The sequence below is a fragment of the Cryptomeria japonica genome, chromosome 3 (genome assembly GCF_030272615.1).
Source record: "Cryptomeria japonica chromosome 3, Sugi_1.0, whole genome shotgun sequence".
NCBI classification, from domain to species: domain Eukaryota; kingdom Viridiplantae; phylum Streptophyta; class Pinopsida; order Cupressales; family Cupressaceae; genus Cryptomeria; species Cryptomeria japonica.
In genome coordinates this window covers 674,632,024-674,654,588 of record NC_081407.1, presented here as the reverse complement: position 1 = coordinate 674,654,588, position 22,565 = coordinate 674,632,024, and the positions used below count along the sequence as shown (strand labels likewise).

The following is a 22,565-nucleotide window of genomic DNA, read 5'->3' as shown; positions in this document are numbered from 1 at the left end:
TTTTTTATAGAAATCTGTGAGTTTAAATCTTGTTCGTTGTGTCATGGTCATTCTCTTGGAGTGGTGAGATATGCCCCAGCCCAGTATTGATGGGCCTACTTTAGTATTAGTTTTTGATATTGGTTAAGTGTTACATTTTTTATAGTGATCTTTGAGTTTAAATCATGTTTGTTGTGTCATAGCCATTCTTTTGGACTCGTGAGATATGCTCTAGCTATGGCTGGTGCTCAATCAGCAAGCAAACTTGTCTGCAAAAGATATGCAGTAAAGCATTTTAGACATCAGAGTAAGTTCCCTTACCTGTATAGTGTAGAAATTTGAAGTTTAAATTGCCCTCTATGAATGGAATTGGTTGAATTGCTCCATAGCTTATACTTACTGGTTACAAGTCCAGCAACCACTTTTAGGAAGTTCAAGAGAAATCCCTTGAAGTTTTTGTCAGATTATGTCAACCTTATGATGTACTTACTGGAGTTACAATTAGGAAGAATTGGTTCTATTAATGGGGTGGGTGAGAGAGAAGTAACTTCCAAGGCTTGGTATGTAAATAGAAATTTTATGGCCAGGGAACATGGTTGGGGAACCTTGGTGTGGAAATATACATGATTTTTTCTTATTATATATTGTTCTTAAAGAATCCACTTGATTATTGTGTTTACCCATTTGATTTTGAATGTATTGTTCACAAGTGAAGCATAAGTTGTTTAAGAATACTTGGAAAATTTTCAGCACTTTGTGATTGAAAAAGTGGATTGAAATATGTAGGCTTTAACACAAGTGTGGTAATAAAAAATGATGGGTAGGGAACATTGGAAGTTCATACAGATAAATACATCATATGTTCATATTATAGGTTGTTTCTAAATATTCTATATTTTATCTAGAATATATTGTTCACCAAGTGAAGCAGATGATTAAAAGTTGTTTAAGAATCATTGGAAATTACTCAGCACTTAACATTGTGGTTCTTGTTAGGGAAAAATTAAAGGAAGACGCATACTTATGTTTCTATGGTATGGGAATTGCTAATTTATCTAGTGAAAACACAGATTGAAATATACAGGTGTTCACACAAATGCAATTACTTTTCATGAGAATTTAATACCACTTTTAAAAGATTGTAATGCAGAATTTATGAGGATTTTCATAATAGGAGTTACAAGAAAGAATTGAATTTTCGGGCTAACACAACGAAAATTACACTTCATGACAATATTATAAGACTTGCAAAGTGTTGTCATAAAGGATGTAATGGAGTCGTTATCATGAATGTTATCATATGAATTACAGTAAAGTTTTGTTGAAGTTACAAAACACACCTCGGGTGTTATGGGTAGCCATTGGCAGTTGCAAAAGTAGCAAGTGCGTTCTTAATTATCTACCATCTCATACACAAACAGAAACTTTTGTGATCATGGAAGTTTCTTGTACACATGCCATCTGAAATGTGTGTTGAAATATGGTATATTCGACAGAGCCTTTTCCATTCTTTGGTGTTGTCATTGCTGTTCAAAGATTTTTTATTTTGCTTTCCAGAAATCCTAGAACTTAGGTCAAATATAAGATTAAATAATTTAAATTAAAGTATACAAATTCCCCTATTTTGTTTCATTGTATAGTTGTTTATTGTTATTTGTTTTGGATCTGGTTTTTAATTCATCCTACATAGCAGTCACAAGCCTCTGTACATGTAATGATTTTATTAATTATTAAATAAGTGTATGGATTTTTAAGTTTATGAATAAAACACAAATATGCAATTGATCCTGTAAACTATACATGGATCCATTGCTAGGGTAACAAATTAAGGGGCAATCTTTAGCATAAACTCCAAGCATAATTTTTTGTATCTCTTTTAAAGTTTAATAATATATGAGTTTTATAGTTCTCCAGGATGGAGTAGTGTATTTATTGAGCAGTATATGCCATAGTATTAGTGTAAGTTTTTATGAAGTATTTTAGTATTATAGTTATAGTTTTGCACATCAAACATGGATGGAGGGCAAAGTATTATGACACTCTCTACAACTGTACCTTTGAACAACAATAAATTGCATTCTTGCCCTTTTAGGGCATTCTAGGGGTAAATATGAATATACTTTATTGTTATTATTTATATCTTGTTCCTTATCTATTAATTATATATACTTATGGCTAATGCATGGAGTGAAGCATTTAGAGGTACATAGCTCTACTTATCTGACTGGTTTTTTTTCCTGCTGCTGCATTGGTACAATTATACCATTGGATCTTGCTGGATGTCACGCTATACATATATGTTGGTATATGGCCATCACACTACCGTGGTAAACTACATTTTTGTATCATATATGTAACTATCTAACCTTTTCTATATTATTTTTTATCATTTTATGTTACCTGGTTTCATTATTATTATTTATTTCTTTACTTCTCTATATATTATCTATTCTCTATTATGGACATTTTCTATCTTATTTTATGTCGTATTCTTTCTATTATCCCACTTATAGTTTCTAATCAGCAAACCTTGGGAGCTCATAACAAATTTGGGCAAAATGAAGCTTTTTTGTCTTTGAATGCTTTGGCCAAGCGGCCTAGACTGGACAGTTCAAGTGATCTCCCTATTTACCCTCAGCGACCTGGGGAAAAGGATTGTGCTCACTACATGATAACAAGAACCTGTAAATTTGGAGCTGAGTGCAAGTTTGATCATCCCACATGGGTTCCGGCTGGTGGAATTCCAGACTGGAAAGAGGTGATTGTTAAATTTGTATTGCTGTTCAATTGATTTGAGTTTGAAACTACTTTTTATATTATTTAGTTCAATTTTATATAAAATTAATATCAGTTACAATAGCATTTAAGTTGCTCTGCACTGCACTTAGATACACATAGGGGTGCCATTTCCTTAATTCCATCACAATCCTAAGTTGTGAGGCTTGAGAACATGCATGGGGCCTACATTCAATGGAATTATCCAATATGTGTTCTGATTAGGTTGAAAACTCAAATAGTCAATTTAGTTTTGAGCACGTGGAATATAATTACTCTTAATTTTATGTAGCAAAAGTTGGTTATACTTAATTGACGTTAATATTATTGGGTCAAATATTGAGATTTCTGTTAGTGTTGAAATTTGTCATATTGACCACATCTCTCTGGAGCATATGTGCTGCTAAAATACTAGTTCCTATAAGTTTGAAACAGTTGGTGTTGTTTTGAACCTGTGAAATATGAATTTTATTAGCTATACTTTACAAAATTGGATAAATTATTTATTGGATGTTCGCCTCAGTCATATGTTCAATTAGCCTAGACTTTGCAGGAAGGTTAGATAAACTTTAGTTTATGTAGATTACATTTATTGTCTGTTCTTATGATGGTATTTGTTGGACAAGCAATTTATAATCATGGCGTCTTTGTGGCTATTGGATCAAGGCCTTAGTTTTTAAATAAACATTATTCACAGTAAATTGCTTGTCTTATTCGAATTTTTCAAACATCTCTTTGGAAAATATTAGTTGATCTTGGTAGGCTTTGCTAGAGTTGACCTTTTGCTCACTTCTTTTTAAATTTTTGACCTCGTCATGATTGGAGCCTTCTTTAATTTCTGCAAAGTTGTGGGGCTGACTTTAAAAACAAAGTATCCGGTGCTGTTATTATGCAAGGCCAGTCGGTGGTAGATCACCATATATGCCAATGAATAGGGAGATGGAGCTCAACTTTATCCTTAAATCTTTTACCTCTCAACATTTTAATGAAGTTATTTGCCATTCTAAAAGGAAAATGGTAGGGAGCTGTTTATAGCAGATATCGCTTAACTAGTTATTAGAAGCTGTTATTTTGCAAACGGTTGAGATTTAAATCCATTTTAAACAAGATATCAAAATGTAATATTTTCTGTCTTCCTTGGGAACATGCCCCCAGGGTCATTAAGGGATTTTCTAGGGACTTGGGGAGTTGTAGGTGAGGCCTCCTTTTTTTAGGACTGAAAAGTCTGCTCCATTTGGTACATAAAAATAAAAAGGTTACCTTTTAAGGAAAAATTCTATGTTACACTAGTCTTTGGACGGTGGGATGGGTATTGTGGATGGTAATGGGGTGGTGGTTAGGGGGCTGAGCCCTCAGCTGGATTGAGGGGCAGAGTCCCCAGTGGAGCTGAGGGACAACCACACAGACTTTCATGGCGCATGCCATTTTCACAATTTATCACTTTGTTTTTTTACAATACCAAGCCCTCACCATTTATGAAACTTGGGAGTCATTTGGAATGAGGCTTAGATGCCTATTTATAAGTAGGGGGGAGGATTATCATTGCAAATTTAGTATATTACTTTTAATTTTTTATTTGATTTTAGTTTTGCTTTTATGTTATTTTAATAGCTGTCTCCGTACCATCCCAAAATTTAAGGAATTTTGTGTGTTACAATAACTGCATCCTCGTATGCCCATTTTGCTCCATCCTGGAAGCTTGGACAAACACTTATAATTTTCTAGGTTGGAAAACCTGATTGCTAAATAGCAACCTAATCTGACAGGAAACATCAAATTCAATGTGAGAGGGAAGGATAAAAAGTGTCGTCTCTCTTCTGCTGATAGCATTTATCCAGGTCTATGTTACCAGGTTCTCCTCTAGATGCCCCTTTACCAGAACAGAAATGGTATGTTTACATAGGCTTCTAGGGGAGAACCTGGTAACATTTGCCTGGATAAAACCAAATGTAGTGTGGGAGGACCGTTCGGAAGGATCAAGAAATGAAATCAGAGATGGGAAGGAAGATGAAAGGTTGAAAGGTGGAAGGATGTTTTTATGCAAAATAAATAAAAAATAGATTGGAGGAAAGAGAGAAGTGTAATTTTTTAAACTGAAATGTGGCCGTGTTTACATATTTTTCTTAGACAAAAATTTCAGCTGTGTCCATGAATGTTTGTTCTTGCAGTTGGTTTTCTCTCATTTTTGTTAAATAAATCCTATCATTCTTATGCTCTAATAATGCCAATTCAGTGATTAGTGTTGGGTATATTTCTTGAAAAAGAGATATCATCTTTTTATCATCTTTCCCGTTCTTCCATCTTCATGCTTGTTTCTCCTTGAATGCTTCTTACAATCCAATGATATTTTACTTTGGGAAATGATAATATCTGCTTTCTCAGCATATAGTAGTGCATGGTTGACATGATATCATGTCCATATCCACACATCTTTAATTTCACATGTGCTCTAAAATTGTTTGGTTTGATTGTGGATTTGAGTTTGTATGTCCTTGTGTGTGCTGTGAGTTTGCTGTTTGCTTTGTAGTGAAGAAAATATTTAACATCTTGGAAGAAACTCTTTGAAGGGTTTATGAAGTTGATCATTGATGGTGCTTTCAGGTGTAATCTGTTCCATGTGGGTGCTGGCTTCTTTCCTAGGATGGTGCTGGTAACCTCATCACTGGTTTTCCTTTTTTGGGGTTGAAATTTAATATTGAAGTGGAATAGAAGCTGTGTTGGAAGGCTTGATCCCTGAAGGCAGCTTAAATGACTTGGTGCATTTGTTTGATTGAAGAAGGTGATTCCATGATCATCATCTTATGGTTTGCTAAGGGTGCTACTTAGAATTGGTAGCTCAACAATGGTCTCTTGAAAGCTAGCTCTCTGTGTAGGAAACTAAAGGAGGTTTTGTATGTTCACTGTTTCAGACGATGGGATAAGATTACAGATTTTCTAGCAAATGTTGGAATTAATTAGATGTCATTATCAATGATAGTAAGTGAAAGACCTAATGCTTGGGATAGTTTGCCCTTTTTACTGGTGGATTGCACCTCTTAATGTTTTCCAGTTTATACATATGCGCCCTTCACATATCTTCCATACACCTCAGTATGTTTTCATTCAAGAGTGCCTTAGGGATTTCATGCATGAGGCATTTATATCCCAAGAAATTTTCCCTCATTAAAGGATGTAAAGATGGAATTTTATGGAAGAAAACCATTAGAGCACTGTATGTAATCATTAGTTTATGCATGTAACCCCTTATGTGGTGAGTGTGGGAGTAGGATTTTCTGAACGAAAGATATTGAGCCGATTTCATTTCATTTTCATATGTTCTATGCCTTTGGTTCTTAGGTAGGCATGTAAGTATTTGAGCTTCAGTTGAAATGAAGCTGCTTACACATTGTAGGAAGGGCAGATGTTTCCTCCTGCAAATTTATCAAGATAATCTTAGGCTGAGAGGGATTTTTAAGCAAGTGTTTGCTTTGTCTTTTGTGGCTTTGGAAGGTGTGCAAGATGACGATGAGATTCACCACCAGGAGGAAATCCTTCTAGGAGTGTTAAGGAAGAAATGCCGAAGGGAGATTCATATGATTTATGAACAGGAGGAGCTTGTGACCTTTTGCAAGTCCCTGCAATGTGTATATACAGCCTTAGGGTCATTCACTGAGATGGCAACTTGGGTGTCTATGTTTTGTTTGCTTTGCCTTTCCTGGGAAATCTTTTGCTCCAAGCTGTGTCCTTTTCCTCAATGGTGCAGGTGGCTGGTTGCATGTGAGTGTGATAGTGAATTCTGGCCTTTGGCCAGTTGCTTTTTATTGGGGCAGGAGGTGATTGGGTAAGGCTGTGGGTGGTCAAGTTATGATTGTTGGCAGGTTCAGTGTGGATGGTATGCCGATGTTTAGATGGGCAAGGCCTAGCTTTTGAGTTCTGTTTTTGTAATGAAATAGCACATCTTCAAGCGAGGGCCCCCAAGAGAACCCTTAACTTATTGATTACAAAAAATATATCAAGAGATGACATATTTTGACTTGCCCAATTACAAATCACGTTCACTGATTAAATATTTTCATCTTCAAGCAAGGGCCCCCAAGAGAACGCTTAACTGACTGATTAAAAAAAATATACCAAGAGATGACATATTTTGACTTGCCCAATTACAACTCATTTTCACTGGTTCTGAATGTGCATGTGTACATACACATATCCACATTTTAGTCTGTGCTTGTATCAATTATTTACCGTCATCCTATTCTCGTGTAAGTATTACTTCAGAATGTGTATCAATTAAATAATCATTATATAGAATCATGAAACTATATTGATTATGAATTTTAATCTTGTTCAAAGTTTAAAAGCTTCGTATTCTATGGCATGGAGTACTGATTCTTCGCATCTCACAAATTGCATTAGCCTTTAGAGGATGACTCCATAAGTGATATTTCGATCAACTCATATCTAGTGTCTATCAGGATTTTTATGAAAAGTCAGTCTTGGTTTCGCTTCGTTGCTTTGAAAACATTTCTTTGGTAGACAATAAAAACTGACATGTTTTATCTGTCAGACAAGGGATGGCTTTGCATTGAGAGGGGACGATTCGTGATAATTTAATTTCCTTACTTTTAAACTGACGTTACCAGATCTGTGGTCCAAGCTGTTGAATCCGTGCCCAGTTTGTATTGGATTCAAGATGATCCAATTCAGCGCAGCAGAGATCCTTTGAAGTTTTTTATAATTTAATATTATTGTTAGGCTTTAATATTTCTTTCTTCCCTGGTGAGTGAATAATCCATTTATGTTCAGTAACCTCTTAGGCCATGGCTTCCATTGATTCAATCCTGGGCTGGCAGGCACCTCCAATCGTGATGCCAGATCCAATCTGCCACAATCACCATTCTTCTAGACTTTCTAATATATATTTATATTAAATTATTAATAATTATATATTGCAATATTTATAGTATTATTATTTTACAGTTATATTATTAATATTTATATTATTATATAAATAAATTTTGTAATCAGTGATTATTATATAATAATATAATATGTTAATTGTATTAACATTTATAAGGTTTATTAACATCACTTTATATAAAATAAAAATACTATGAGACATGTATGTTCTGCTGCAAATTAATGATTTTTACATGATTTTTGGACGAACGAACCTAGCATCCAATTTCTTTTTGCCAGATCCATGAACCCTAACCCGGGCGCAAAACAGAATTGATAACATAGTTTTAAACTAACAGTCACAGCTTTTGCTTTGAAAATATGCTGTTGAAAACTAGAGGGCTCTTTTTTCCATCACCTTTTGGGACTAGATATGTCTGTAAGATGTATAAGCAGATGGTTAGCTATTGGCTTACGCAAGTGATTTAAGTATTGGTATGGTGGCATGGTTTCTACACATAGTTTATTGTATGTATCCATGTAGTTTATTGTATGTATCCATGTCTGAAATCCGGTTAGTATGGGCAATTCCAAGGATTATTCTTTGCATTTTGTCTGCTTTACATGTTGTGGGGTAGCCAGAGGCATGAGGCTGTATCTGTGTGAAATGACCTTTTGCATGGGTCTAGATAGGATCTTTAAAGTTAAAAGAAAACAATGTTTTTCCGTTGAGAAGGTTGTTAAATCAGCAAACAATGTTTTTCTGTTGAGAAGGTTATTAAATCAGCACTTTGCCAATCAATAGTCAGAGTAATTCTTAATTTATAAAATCACCGGATATGTGTCATTTCATGTATTGTGTGGTTACAGGTATCATCTGTTGCCTCAAGCAGTGGTCCACCACCAGAGAGGCCAGGCGAGGCCGAGTGTCCTGTATGTTTAGCTGCACTGAATTCTTGTATTTTGGGATCTGTTCTTGTTTGTGATATATTTCAAATTTTATTTGCAATTTCTCTTGCATAATTTGATCTCCTATAATGCAACTCAGTATTATATGAAGACCGGCATCTGCAAATTTGGTGCTAAATGCAAGTTCCATCATCCTAAAGATAGGGTGGAAAATTCAAAATCATTGGATCACAAGGCAGATGGAAGTGAGGTTGTTTTGCATTCTTAGCACTTACATCTGATCTTTTACAATCTATTCTGGGTCTTTTTAAGTTAGGTTTCTTTTTGAACTAAACTGGTTTTTGTTTGTATGTTTCTAGGCGAAATCTGCTGAATCTAATGGTGAGCAACTACCCAACAGGCCCGGAGAGCCCGAGTGTGATGTACGTATACAGTAAATATTTAGCTATCACCAATTTTCTTGGATCTTTATCCTAATTTCATCTGATTCCATTTTGCCTTTTTGCTTGTTGCTCTTACTGCCATTCGTGGGTTAAGTATTTCATGAAGACTGGTAACTGCAAATTTGGCGCCAAATGCAAATTTGACCATCCCAAAGATAAACGGGAATCTGTAAATGCTTCAGATCAGAAAGTTGAAGTTGATGGTGTTCAAACTGGGGGAAAAGATGAATCAGGTATAGCTGGTTCTGTTGATGGGAAAACCGAGAAAAAATTCACTCCTTTGAAGCCTGCACTTGGTCAAAATTCCAAGGGCTTGCCAATAAGACCTGTAAGTATGTGGCTACATTTATAGACTGGTCATTGTGTGGAATGTAAACCATGTTCAACAAATAGGATTTCTCTATATTTAGATAATTCATATTACATTGTCACATTTTAATTGTTGTCTGGAGGTTCCTAGCAAATGAAAACCTGTTTTGAATCTCTGAGGAACTTTTTATATGTTTTATTTATTGTTTATGTGGGCTTCCAGTTGACATTGTATGGTTACATTGAGCTTGATAGGGTAACACTGTTGGTTTTTTGAAGATTTGAAAATGATAGTGTTGATAAATTGGTGGTGGTATACAATTATGTTTTTTGGCTTCCTTGAAGAGAAAAGATTGGGGACTCTTTTCTAGAGATTTTAATATACTTCATAACCAGTTATTTTGGGTAATTCCATGAAAAAAGTTATTAGTAGTTTTGTAGACTATTTATAACAAAGAAGCATTAATCGTTTGGGGAATTAATCGGCAAAACAAAAGTATAAGATTTTTTGAAAAAATCGGGAATTAATTGGGAAAAAATCGGCAAAAAATCGGATTAAAAAAAGGTAAAAAATTATAGAAAAAGAGACAGAATACTTTCTTTTTAAATTTAAGGGCATTTCCATAGCACAAAGATGTAGGTAGGTTGCCGAATTGGAATCAGAATCGGGGTAAGTGGGTACAATACATCGGTATGTCAAATTTTTTTGGAGGAACTCGCTACGTTCGGTATCTGTACAAAAAAAACTCATTAAAAAATAAATATATTTTTAAAATTAAATATAGTATAAATTAAATATATATTAATTATATATTAAAAATGATATAATATACATTATAAATTAAAAATAAATATTATTATATTTACATTTATTAATGGTCTATAAAGATACAAATTTATAATTTATAATTTTAAATTATTTATATTTCTAATTTAGAATTTTATTAAATTATATAATTATTCTATATAGTTTAATAAATGACACATTAATATAATATATAATAATTTTAATTTACAAATTATTTTATATATATTAATTATATATTAAAAATTAAATAATATGCATTATAAATTAAAAATAAATATTATTATATTTACATTTATTAATGATCTATAAAGATACGAATTTTTAATTTATAATTTTTAAATTATTTATATTTCTAATTTACAATTTTATTAAATTATATAATTATTCTATATAGTTTAATAAATGACACACTGATATAATATATAATAATTTTAATTTACAAATTATTTTATATATATTAATTATATATTAAAAATTAAATAATATACATTATAAATTAAAAATAAATATTATTATATTTACATTTACTAATGGTCTGTAAAGATACGAATTTTTAATTTTTAATTTTTAAATTATTTATATTTCTAATTACAATTTTATTAAATTATATAATTATTCTATATAATTTAATAAATGACACACTAATATAATATATAATAATTTTAACTTACAAATTATTTTATAAAGTTAATTATTATATTATTTTTAATTATATATTAAACATATAGTAAATAATAACATAAATGAATGCAAGGATTGTCGCTTATAATTTAAAAAAAAAAATATAAAGTTTATAATCCCCCAAATTATATGTCAGTTTTTAATTTAGAGTTCAGATTTTAATTTAAAGTTCTCGATAATATAAAGTTACCAAAAATAAGGAAACCACGGAAAGTTTATTCTCGTATTTCTCAAGCTTTATCAGTTGCAGAAACGTTATTTCTGATTTTTTATTTATAATTCCCAGGTGAAACAGCAAGACAAGGTGAGGCTCTTATTCAGAATGCAAACAAAAATATTTAAGGTTTCAATTTTCAGTGATACAGAAAGTCATTAAGGTTTTGCAGAGGTCAAAACGTCCGGCAAAAAATTAAGGACAAAAATTTCGAACCCTAACTGATTCCATGCAAACTATACCCAAATCGGTCTATTTTCACAAGTGATTTTTAGGGTTTATGTCATTTTTTTAGCCGAGCAGATATTTTGCAATTTTTAAACACGATTTAAACATGTTCTACCCGCAATTAATCGAACAAAGTCGTTGACTGATAGTCAATGATTTTTTGGCCCGACTTTGGGGAAAAAATTGGCATTTCTGACGATTCACGATTATTCACGATTAATCGCGACTCAATGCCGACTTTTGCTTCTTTGATTTATAATATAACATTAATCTTTTAGATTCTATATTTTTGATTATTTTATGAGGATGAATGTTATAATAATTATAGGTTAAATTATTTTATTTTTGTCTATAATAATGATAGATTAAATAATTTTGCAGGCTGAAACAGATTGCCCTTTTTATGTTAAAACAGGAAGGTCTGTAAATTTTATACTTTTCCTTTGTGTTGTAATTTTAATGTTTTTTATTTAATTTAATAATAGTATGCTTAGTTTCCATGTAATTTGAAGCAAAATCTTTAATTGGTTTACATGTAAATTTGACTGGGCTACACTAAATCATTCATTTCAGTTGCAAATATGGAGCAAACTGCAGATTCAATCATCCAGAAAGGACAAGTAAGTTCTTGTGGATATAACAAGGGAGATATAGTTTATTTGATTTTCAAAATAGTTACTTGGCTTTTTAACTCTGAATGGCTTATCATTTACTATCTTGTGTTTTTACAGTAAATCCACCATCTACTGTTATGCCATTTATTGCCCAGAACCAACCTTTAGTTGGTTATCCAGGGGTAAGCTTAAACCTTTGTATTGGTTTGTTCTACTTTTGGTATGACAGCTTCCAAACTTTCAAAATATTTTTATAACATAATCCAGTTTAATCAATCTGCTATTAATATTAGGTTATTCAGTTGAAGTTTTTGTTCAATAAGAATCTTTTCTTTTGAGGATTATGATGTGAATGGTATATGATGCTGATAACAATTCTTCTATGCAAATTCTTTAGATAATTCCACAACACCCTGTAGGAGTTAATATTCCACCCCAGCGCCCTGGACAGCCTGAATGTACAGTAAGTACACTTCTTTAATATTTACTTTTTTCAAATGGAATAAATTTCTGCACTGAGAAACTGTTGCTTGCATTTTGTTCTACATATAAAATGGATGATTTTGGTTGGATGATGCATGGAAAATAGTCAATTTCTTCATGGATGACTGACAATCTGACTGAACATCTAAAATGTGTTTCCTCTGTTCCTCCTACAACTTGATGATCATTGTTTTGGCATTTCTTGAGCTATTGGAGAAATGCTTATTTCTGTGAAAAATCTCACAGGCATGAAGCCTGACTTGGAACTGCTGTGTGGTTGAAATTATTGTCAGTTATTTATTAATGGTATTATTTAGACTATTTCTATCATCATTCCATGTCTTGTTCATATTATCATAGCTGATCTTGAATTTGTTGTTATGGGCACTCTTTTCCTTGTGTGTTCTTGATGTTAATGGGTGACTTGTATGATACCCAGCCTTGCCTCCCATGGCATTGCATGTGCCATTATAAAGGGGGGACAGGATGCCAATATGATGTAGGTTTCAAAGGCTTATAACTATGGTATGATTCCTTTTATTCAGCACCGACAAAAAAGTGTGAAATGGATTTCAATTGCTTGGGATTAAAATGGGCAAAACTGGTCTTTAATTTTTCATTATGTTTTGTAGAGATAAAGTGAATATGATAAATAGAAAAATAAATCCACAACGTTAAAATAAACTTTATTGTTCCTACATAAGAGGGTTTACGTGGAAAACAAGGGGGGACTAGTCCTAAAATAGTAAGTAATGTCATTGTGGATCTGACCCACTATTTAGAGGTAGATCTGTGTTCTTTTAACTTATGCTTTCATTAGGCTACATATTAGAAAAAAACCTTCATCAGGGTTTAGAAGTTTATTTCTCAAATAAATCTATTCAAAGTAGAACTTAGATTTTTAAAGAAGTCTAACTCTGAGCCATATGTAACCATGCAAAAAATGAGCCATCCAGGTATACCTTTTTTGGCTAAAACATTGTGATGTTTCATAATAATATGGCATACCCAACATTTCTAAGATGTTCCCAGGAGATGTCCCTCATAGTGGGGGCAGCCCAAAATTTTCTGAAAAAAGGGATGCAGTGGGGATGTTCTGTTGGTGCCCCCTGAAACGGGCTTCTTTACAGGAAATGGTCTAAACCCCCCAGGGATCACTGGATATTCTATGCAAGGTCTCGTGTTTAGTTAAAGGTGTGATAATGGGGACACCAATGGCTAATTTCTTTCACCAATTGTATTGGGAGCACATGTTTCATATGGCTTTTGTATATCCAGATGAAAAGTACTAAAATAAAAAAGCAGTTCTAAAAAATTCTGAACATTGTGAACTAAATTATGACAATCACTGTTATATGTGTAAAACAAACAAAATATAAGAAAACATTTCTATAATTAATAACCAAAAATATCAAATGAGTCATGACAAGATGTATCATAGAGGTTTGTAACTTTGTATTATTGGTTCAAAATAGGAGAATAACAATCAATAGTCATTGTTAAACTTGATTTACATACAATCATAATGTTGCTTGTTATTGAAAGCAATCATAATAACAATTGATTCATTGGAACCACATTCAGTAGGATTAGGGGAAGTGCCACATTGCATTAGCTCAACTATTTGTGACTTCTGAATTGATAAGATTTGTGAGATTTCCACAGTACATGTTGTAGATCTATTATTTTCTGAATTGATGATCATTGTTTAGATTTAGTTAGTAGTTTTTTTTTTGGTTGGTAATTGTATATATTTCATTGATATTCAAAGCCAAGTACATAAGTTTTAGAATTATCTATCTATGTAACAAAAGGCAGTTGCAAAAAAGCTTAAAAACAGTTTTTGAATACTGGAAAACATCATCCAAACCTGACCCCCTCGTACTCATATTCTTCACTGTACTCCGGTTGTGATGTTTTCACACATTGCCCCATTGCAAATGGGGACCCCCTTGTTTTTGCTTTCTAGGGTAGTGTTTTGGCATCTTAGGGTTTTGCCTTCAAATTATTGCCTCTGCAAATGGATGTTTTAATGTCACGGATGTGCTCAAAAAGGTCGAAGGAATAAAATTGCAATTTCTCATGGTCAATTCTGACAACTTCCTATTTTTAGGAATTTTTTTTTGTTTTTTTTCTAAATTTAGAAAGTTTTGTTTTTGGCATTTTGGGGCCAATCCAAGAACTTGCTTTTTCTAAAAATAGAAAGCGGCTTTTTGCTTTTTTTGGGATTGTAGGTGGTCATTGGGTTAGGACAAGTGTCAAGTCAGGAGAATTCATCCAGAACAAACTTTCGAATCCAAAGGAAAATTTCCAGAATGCTAATTGAAGATCACAAGAAAAAGGCCCAAGTCTGCAGCTTGGATCAAGAAATTCCTTGTTTAAATCCTGAAGATTACCTGGGAAAGAAGGAAATTTCCAATTGAAGATGAAGTTAGCCCAAGGCATGGAGAGATTTCTTGCCCAAGATCAAGTCCACCCTACTTTAGGAAGAATTTCCATGTCTTCCTACCAAGTTTGCCCTCTCCATGAGGATTTTTCTGGTTCAAGATGAAGTCCGCCCAATGTCATGATGGTATAATCCTTGTCAAAGCTGAAGTCCGCCTTGGAAGAAAAGCAGATTTCCAAAGCACATAGCAAGGCCGCCCTTGGGAAGAGTAAACTTTCCAAAAGCAATATCAAGTTCGCCTTGCCTCAAGCATAAAGTGAAAATACACTCTCAATACTGAGAGGGGGAGGGGGTGAATGAGTATTGAAAAACTGAACTAATTAAAATTAAACATTTAAAAGACAGCCAATCCACAAGAACACAAAATTTCCCACGGAGAACCCTTTCGGGTACAAAACCATGTATTACAAAAATTATTATAATCAAAACGGGCACCGACCCACTTACAAACAGGAGCACCAACTCCTTGATAAGCACCAACTCAATGCATATCTCAACTTTTATGAGCACCGATTCAATCTTTCAATGTACAGGTTTAAAAGATTAGATGAACATACAAGTTCTCTGTTTTACTGAGATAAATAAAACCCTAAAACCCTTCCTGTTCCTCTGATTAGATCTGCACACAGCAATTGAAAAACAGACTGAAAAGATTTTTCTCTTAACTCATATCTGCACTGAGTATCGTTTCAACAGCACTACAAAAGATTCACATATTTTTCTTGCACCACCCAACAACACATAAGAAAGTTCATTTCAGACTCTTCCACAAAACGAAAGCAATCTGTTGCAGACAATATTCATCTTTTCGTCAACCACAACCACAGTTCGAGCATATTCCAGAAGACTTGTAATAACCAGATGAAACGATATACTCTCCAAGAACATGAAAAACAAATCAGTACAAGTGTCGGGGAGCCATTAGAAAAATGCCACACACCAACAAATGCTAAAAGAAATCCTTCCAAATCAAAATGAAAAACAAATCAGTACAAGTGTCGGGGAGCCATTAGAAAAACGCCACACACCACAAAACGATTTCGAGTATTCCCTCAAAAATGAGTTCCTGAATGCATACGAAGTGATTAACAAGTGTCAACTCCCAATTTGACAATCATTCAACCTGATAATGTGAAGACATCCAAATATACTGTCAACAAGAAGAATTTCAGAACAAATGATTTTCTTCAGACATAACTCAGAAAAGAGAACGTTTATACCAGAAAAAGAAACGCACAAGACAGCCGCATAACTCTTCAGCACACCACATCTGAAGAAGGTGTTATCTGATGATTCTGATCAAATCAAACAGGCTGCAACCACCAAAACTGCAGATAAGAAACAAACCAACTCATACAACAGAGGTTCAAATCAAGTAAAGTCCATGCCAGAACCACATATACCACGTAGCTGAGCACATAAGAACACGTGGAACACCTCCACACACACCATTCCTCTATCGCATCTGCCAAAAATACTCCAGAACTATTCACACAAACTGCTCCTGCTCAATACATGTCATCCAAAACTAATAAGATATATAGAGTCAACCTCTGGTTGTTCGAGCAAACTCAGAACCTTAGCAGCCAGACATCGACATCAATGACAAAAACAATTAACATAAAGATCCTTGGCAAGACCCCAAGTTCGCCCAAGGCATTGGAAAAATTCCCAAACCAATGATGAAGCCCACCCAAGGTGTAGGGAAAGTTCCTTGATCAACATGCAAGTCCCAAGGTGTAGGGAAAGTAACTTGATGAGCATACAAGTCCACCCAAGGAAAAATCAGAAAATTTGGCTAAGTGTCAAGGGAATTCCTCTAGTTTATGCCTAGTCCACTCCAATCAAGCATAAATTTCTTGAACCTGAGTAAAGTCCAACCATCGCAAGAGGAAAATTTTTGGTGGCAAGTAAAGCCCACCTCTTTGGTGAGAAAAATTCTTGGCTAGACAAGGGAGAAAGTCGCCTAAGGAAAGATGTTTAAAGCAAAAAGTTAAAAGCACAGGGAAATCACCCAAGTGTTGAAAGAGAAAAGAGTCTGAGACTTTAACTAAATATAGGTGGAATAAAGCCAAAAAGATAGAAGCAAAAAAAAAAACACCCTAGTGTTGGAAGATAGTGTTGAAGGCGTAAATGATTAAAACAAAAGATACAAGACAAGGAGAAATTTGGTCAAGTAAATTTGGCTAAGTGTTAAAAAAATTCGAAAGTACAATTTTCCAACTTTCGGGAGAATTTCAAAGCCAATTTCCACGCTTGAGGTCAAAGTTGGAGTGATTCTGTAAAGAATTTGAGGAGTTTTTATCAAAATTCCTAGGTTTATTTAGATTTGGATACAGATTTTCATTTAGAGTTCCAATTTCTTTTAAAACTTCAAGAGATCTTTCAGTTGGAATTCCTATGATTCCGGACTTGCAAGACATAGCTTTCACTTCAAATCATCTTTTTGCTTTTTTACTCTTTTTAGGGGCAAATGCTTCAAAATTTTTACTAAGTCCGATTCCTGGAATTTCATAAGTTAAATAAGAATTATTCTTTGGAATTCCTTCAAGCTTTGTACTCTAGGTTGGGAGCAAACATCCAACCCCCTTACTGTTTTAAACTTAGAAAATTTTCATTATTTTCAAGTGGTATATGTCAACTCAAGGAGGGATTTCTAGAAAGATGAAGATGAAGGTAGACAATAAAGGACCAAAGTTGGAATTTGAGATCGTGATGGAATGGAAGAGGGTTGGGGATACCAACCTTTTGCCATGTGGACCTCGTGACTTCAAGAAAGAAGAAGGAAATCGTTTGAGATTGGGACCTGGATGTAGAGAACTTGAAGGCCAAAATTTAGAACAACTTCACTTCCGCAAATCCAATCTAGAAGCAACATTTTGGCAAAGCATCCTCAATTCTGTCCATTGAGGATGGTTTTCGAAAACTGTAAAGATGGACCCGCTGGAATGTAAGATTGACATTATGCCAAGTGTCCTAATGGAAGAAGTCGACCCCATAATGATTAGGTTCATCGAATTTTCTGCCAAGGAAAAGAATAAGGGACATCTACTTCTAGAAGAAAGTTGGATCTATTAGTTATTCATTTCTCATTGGTCCATTTTGGATAACTATGTTAGCTTGCCCTAATTAGGGTGGTTGTTTAAATCAATCTGGTTTTTTGCTTTGCAATAAGATTGCCTATATAAACCCTCCTCATTTCATTTGTAGCTCATATGAGAGATTTTTGAGAAATTGTAGTGATACTTCTTAAGTGCTTAGACATTATTCATTGTTCAATTGCTGGTGAATTTTTGTATACTTTTGCAAGTTAGCATGGTTTCTTGGCTCTCAATAGAATAGATTTCATTTTCAAGTTGATAGATTGAATGAAGGATTTGATAGAATTGCTTAATGTGGAATGGATGTGTTCATACTTTTGATAATTGGATGATTTTCAATTATTGTGCAAAGTTAGCCTAAACCAGTAAATGGAAACTTAACTTCTTTTGCTATATCCATTGTTCAAAATGTTGGTGAATATGAGCGATATGAAAATCTTTTAAATTCCTTAGAAGATAGCACCGTTCTTGTGTGGTTGTTGAATTTGGTGAAGCAAGAATTGGTTTTGAGTTCCACTTTTGCAATTTCTGTCTCCAAAGTTCACAGGATTAGCTCAGGGTTAGAATTATCTTCCTAAACCCTCCCCTTTGCCTTTTTTTTTTAAGTCTTCGTATAAGTAGGATAAAAAAGAACTTATTGCAAAATCATTTTAAAAAAGAGAAAGAAGTTACAAGTGTTGGGAATCAGCAGAATCCTTTGATTGATTCCCTCTTCGAACAGTTACTTAAGTCCTTGAGATTACCAGCAAATCACAACGAACCAACAAAGACTATCTGCATGAATCTGGAACCTTGGAGTCGTCTTTGTGATCACATAGTCCATTTGTTTAGCATGTAGAAGATTTTGATCAAGAGAGAATAGGATGTCTCTAGGTATTTTATTTTGAGTTGTGTGTGCATACACCAACAACTCCCATTTATACAATAGAACAGTAAATTTCAAAACGATGTCCATTTTTTGACTAAACATCCACCAAAGCCCTACCCTCGCCTACTATAATTCTACCCTATACAATCAATTATACCATATTATTGTTTTAAACATGAAATTGTTGATATTGAAATTAAAAAAACAAACTCTAAACAAAAACACATTTCTTTTCATTTCTTCTCACTACTTTCAAGGTTCCATTGACCCACTAGTCTTTTAGCTCAAAGCATCCTTCTGGCTCCTCCTCCGGCCTCGCCTTCCTCTTTCCTTTGACATGCTCTTGTTCCTTTCGCCCTGCACTCATTCTTGTTTGTCCCCTTTGCTTAGTAGATAAAGGGCATCAGTTGCTGAGGGGTTTTGTCTGTGCCCTTGGCCTCCTTTGCAACAAGAACCCTGCCCCTTTTCTAGCACCGATTGCAGACCATATAACCAATCACTTTCCACACAACCCTTCAAGACCCATTTAAAATCTTCTTTCTGCCCAACCTCTAACCCCCATGCCACCATCATTGATACAATAACAATGCTCGTCCTATACAAATGTTCAATCACCAATAACTTTGTCAAATTTGAAAAGATTTTTCATTCTTTTCTCAGTAGTTTTGCCCCTAAATGCTAATTGTTGCCGTGGCATTATCAAGGAAAAGGTGGTCTCCATGTTGAAATACAGTTGCCACCCTTACTCATTTGTGAGCACCAATTGCTCTCTTCGCAGGTTTTATTACCACCTTGGCAACCCACATCACATCACTCCACCACCACACCCTTCCATTAATAGCTTCCGAAAATGGCGACGTACTATTCACCTCAAAGATTGAGCTTGAGATTGCGAAAATCTTCCACCGTACTATTCGGCCCATTATCAATTTGCATACCCATTTGGACAACCTGTCCACCATGTCATTCCCTGATCTCCTCACATGCCCAATTTCAAATTCCTCAAATGTTTCTAATAAATGCTTGGCAACATATATGTATTTATTTAAATTCCATACATGTATTTCACCCTTTTTTAATGCATTAATAATAATCAATGAATCTCCTTCAAGCTGTATTTTCAAAAGGCCTAATTTTTTCCCCATTTTCAAAGCGTCAATAACCACTTGAGCCTCGGCTTCATTGTTCATTCTACCTGCAAGTTTTCGAGCTCTGATTGCTACAATATTACCCTCCCAATCTTGCGCCACAAATCCATCTCCTGACGGTCTTGGGTTGCCCTTTTGAATCCCCATCAAAGTTTATTTTATACCATCCTTCTCTTGGTTTGGACCACTTCACCACCTCGCTTTCTTAGACTCTGGATTAACCCGAATAGGCCCATTAACAGGCCTTGAGTTGTTTGTTTTTTAGTGTTATTTAATCATGTTCTATTTTTTGTTTCTTTTAATGCTTTTATGGAACTCGTTTGACAACCAGGTATGCCTGGACTGGTAGCAGTACTAGTATTGCACGGATAGATGGGTTCTTCAGGGCAGTAAATGGGAACATATAGTTTTAGTAATGTTTTGTGCCCTTATGGTATAGCTGGACTGATAGCAGTACTAGTATTGCATGGATAGATGGGTTCTTCAGGGCTGTAAATGCGAACTTATATTTTTAATAATGTGTTTTGCCCTTAAGGTGATGACTGAACTAAGATTGCTAAAAAAATATGGAAGAGATGATGCATGGCTGCTAGTTTATAAATGTTCTTGTGGCAACATTTGAATGGTCATGTTGTAGTTGGTTGTCATGTATGGGTTTCTGGTTTGCATTAAAGTTGGTACATTTTGGAAATTTAAGAGCCTGATCTGAAGTTTATTTATATCTTGTAATCTACTGTATTTTAACCTAGTTTCTCATTGTTAAAGGGGTTCGCTATGAACATGGGCTGTGTGAATTTGGTAGATGCTAATATCCCTCTTGTCATCAAGGATACAAATTTGCAAATTCAGTGGTTGGAAAATGGTTCCTTTTTGCAATGAATGTTTTCTGTTAGTGTTGAAGTTGGTTTCTGCAAGTTGTTTTCTTTCTAATACATCAGATATTTTGCAATTTTTTCAAGAATTGTCTTTTGAAACCTCAGTTGTATTGAGGGTTCTCAATGTGAGTGTGATGTCTTCTTTATGGAACTTTACTTTCCGGTAGTGTTGCTACATACATGATGTATGATTGTAAGAAGACTGATAAATTATGTCAAAATACTTTAACATTGGTTATTGTGCGCTGAATGCTTGTAATTAGTTCTATATGAAAACTGGAGAATGCAAGTTTGGGCCCTCATGCAAATTCAATCATCCTCTAATACGACACGAACCATCTCAAAAGCTGACTCTTGCAGGCCTTCCAAGGCGCGAGGTTTGTATTCTAATCAAACTAGATGCTCAATTTTCTGGTAAAGTATATCATGAATGTTTGACTCATACAGTGCACGCTATTTCACAGGGTGAAACTGTTTGCTCATTCTATCTGAAAACTGGTATCTGTAAGTTTGGTGCAAACTGTAAATTTGATCACCCCCCTCCAGGAGAACTTGATCCGGCTCATGCTCAGCCGACTGTGAAGTTGACACTAGCAGGTTATCCTCGTCGAGAGGTAAAGATGGCCTAATTGAGCATGCATACGTGTTTCTTACATTTTAATTTCAATGGCTATTCCTGATTTTGATCATTCTCTGGAAATTCATTTCTTTTAGGGAGAGCTTACTTGTGAGTTCTACATGAAAACTGGAACCTGCAAGTACGGGTCAACCTGCAAATATGACCATCCGCCCCCAGGAGAAGCTGTAGCCAAGGCTGTTGCAAAGGCATCAACAAATGGAAATGCTTCAAATGATGAGAATGAATTGGACACAGATTTAGGTAGGATTATAGACCTTGTACATTTGAGATAATTTTCAGTTTCTGCTGTTATTTCAAGATACATTTTTGGATTTAGGTAGGATTATAGACTTGGAATAATAATTTGTAACATTTATCGTAAGGAGTTCCCAATTTGTATTTTCACCAAGTTGAAGATTGGATTTTCTCTGAGGTTTGGGATATCATTGAGAAGCTTTGCGTGAAAGGATTTCAGCATTGACAACTGAATTATGTTTTCTTCAGTGAAAGTTAAAGTTAAAGCAGATGAAGATGCTCAAGATGATGAAGATGAGCAGAATTTGCTATAAGCTTAACTGAATTTCATAGTTGAAGCAGAAGAAGCAGAATTTACTATAAGTTAATGATTTTGATAAATGAAGCAGATGGTGAGGCAAGTACATGATTTAAAGGTGTTGATATTAAATTGTTAAGGCATTTCCACAACGTCATTATGGTTACTGGTTTCGTCTATTGTTTAACTAGTCCGTTTGCTAGTTGTGGATTTCGTTCCTCAATACTCCTGACTTTTGTGAGATTGATTGGAAAAACGTGTACGCTCTAAAATTTTGATTGTGTTCTATGTTTCACTTTGGACATGGTGAGGAGCTTAGGTGGATTATTTTTCACATGCGGTAGAGCTGTTAATATGTATTTTTATTTACATATTGTATTTTTGATTTAGTTGGTTAGAAAGTGTGATTTTTGAAATCTTGCTTATATATTTCTTTTGTGCTTTCTTCTTGGAAGGTCTGAATTAAAAAAAAATGTTCTCTGATGTACATATATGGGGGGAGATAAAGTCACTAATTATTGGAGGGAGGTTTTGTTTATGGAAATAAAATCATATCATCAATGAGCTGAGATACCATATAACTTTGTCAATCCTTATTGACCAATATATTTGTTTGAGGTAAGGTGATCTTTAA

The 22,565-nt window shown here is 34.3% G+C and overlaps 1 protein-coding gene across 3 annotated transcripts in view; it reads left to right on the top strand.

The window, feature by feature from the left end:
• LOC131030637 (zinc finger CCCH domain-containing protein 8) overlaps positions 1-22,320 on the top strand; it is a 31,398-nt gene extending 9,078 nt beyond the window's left edge. For all 3 annotated transcript variants that reach the window (XM_057961539.2, XM_057961537.2, XM_057961538.2), the window contains 13 exons: positions 2,493-2,737; positions 8,503-8,565; positions 8,681-8,791; positions 8,901-8,963; positions 9,079-9,312; positions 11,606-11,643; positions 11,798-11,844; positions 11,956-12,020; positions 12,236-12,301; positions 21,023-21,136; positions 21,224-21,373; positions 21,474-21,639; positions 21,883-22,320. In XM_057961539.2, the coding sequence (XP_057817522.1) occupies positions 2,493-2,737; positions 8,503-8,565; positions 8,681-8,791; positions 8,901-8,963; positions 9,079-9,312; positions 11,606-11,643; positions 11,798-11,844; positions 11,956-12,020; positions 12,236-12,301; positions 21,023-21,136; positions 21,224-21,373; positions 21,474-21,639; positions 21,883-21,947 (1,427 nt within the window). In that variant the 3' untranslated portion in view covers positions 21,948-22,320. The remainder of the gene's footprint in view (positions 1-2,492; positions 2,738-8,502; positions 8,566-8,680; positions 8,792-8,900; positions 8,964-9,078; positions 9,313-11,605; positions 11,644-11,797; positions 11,845-11,955; positions 12,021-12,235; positions 12,302-21,022; positions 21,137-21,223; positions 21,374-21,473; positions 21,640-21,882) is intronic.
• Positions 22,321-22,565: the final 245 nt, after the last annotated feature.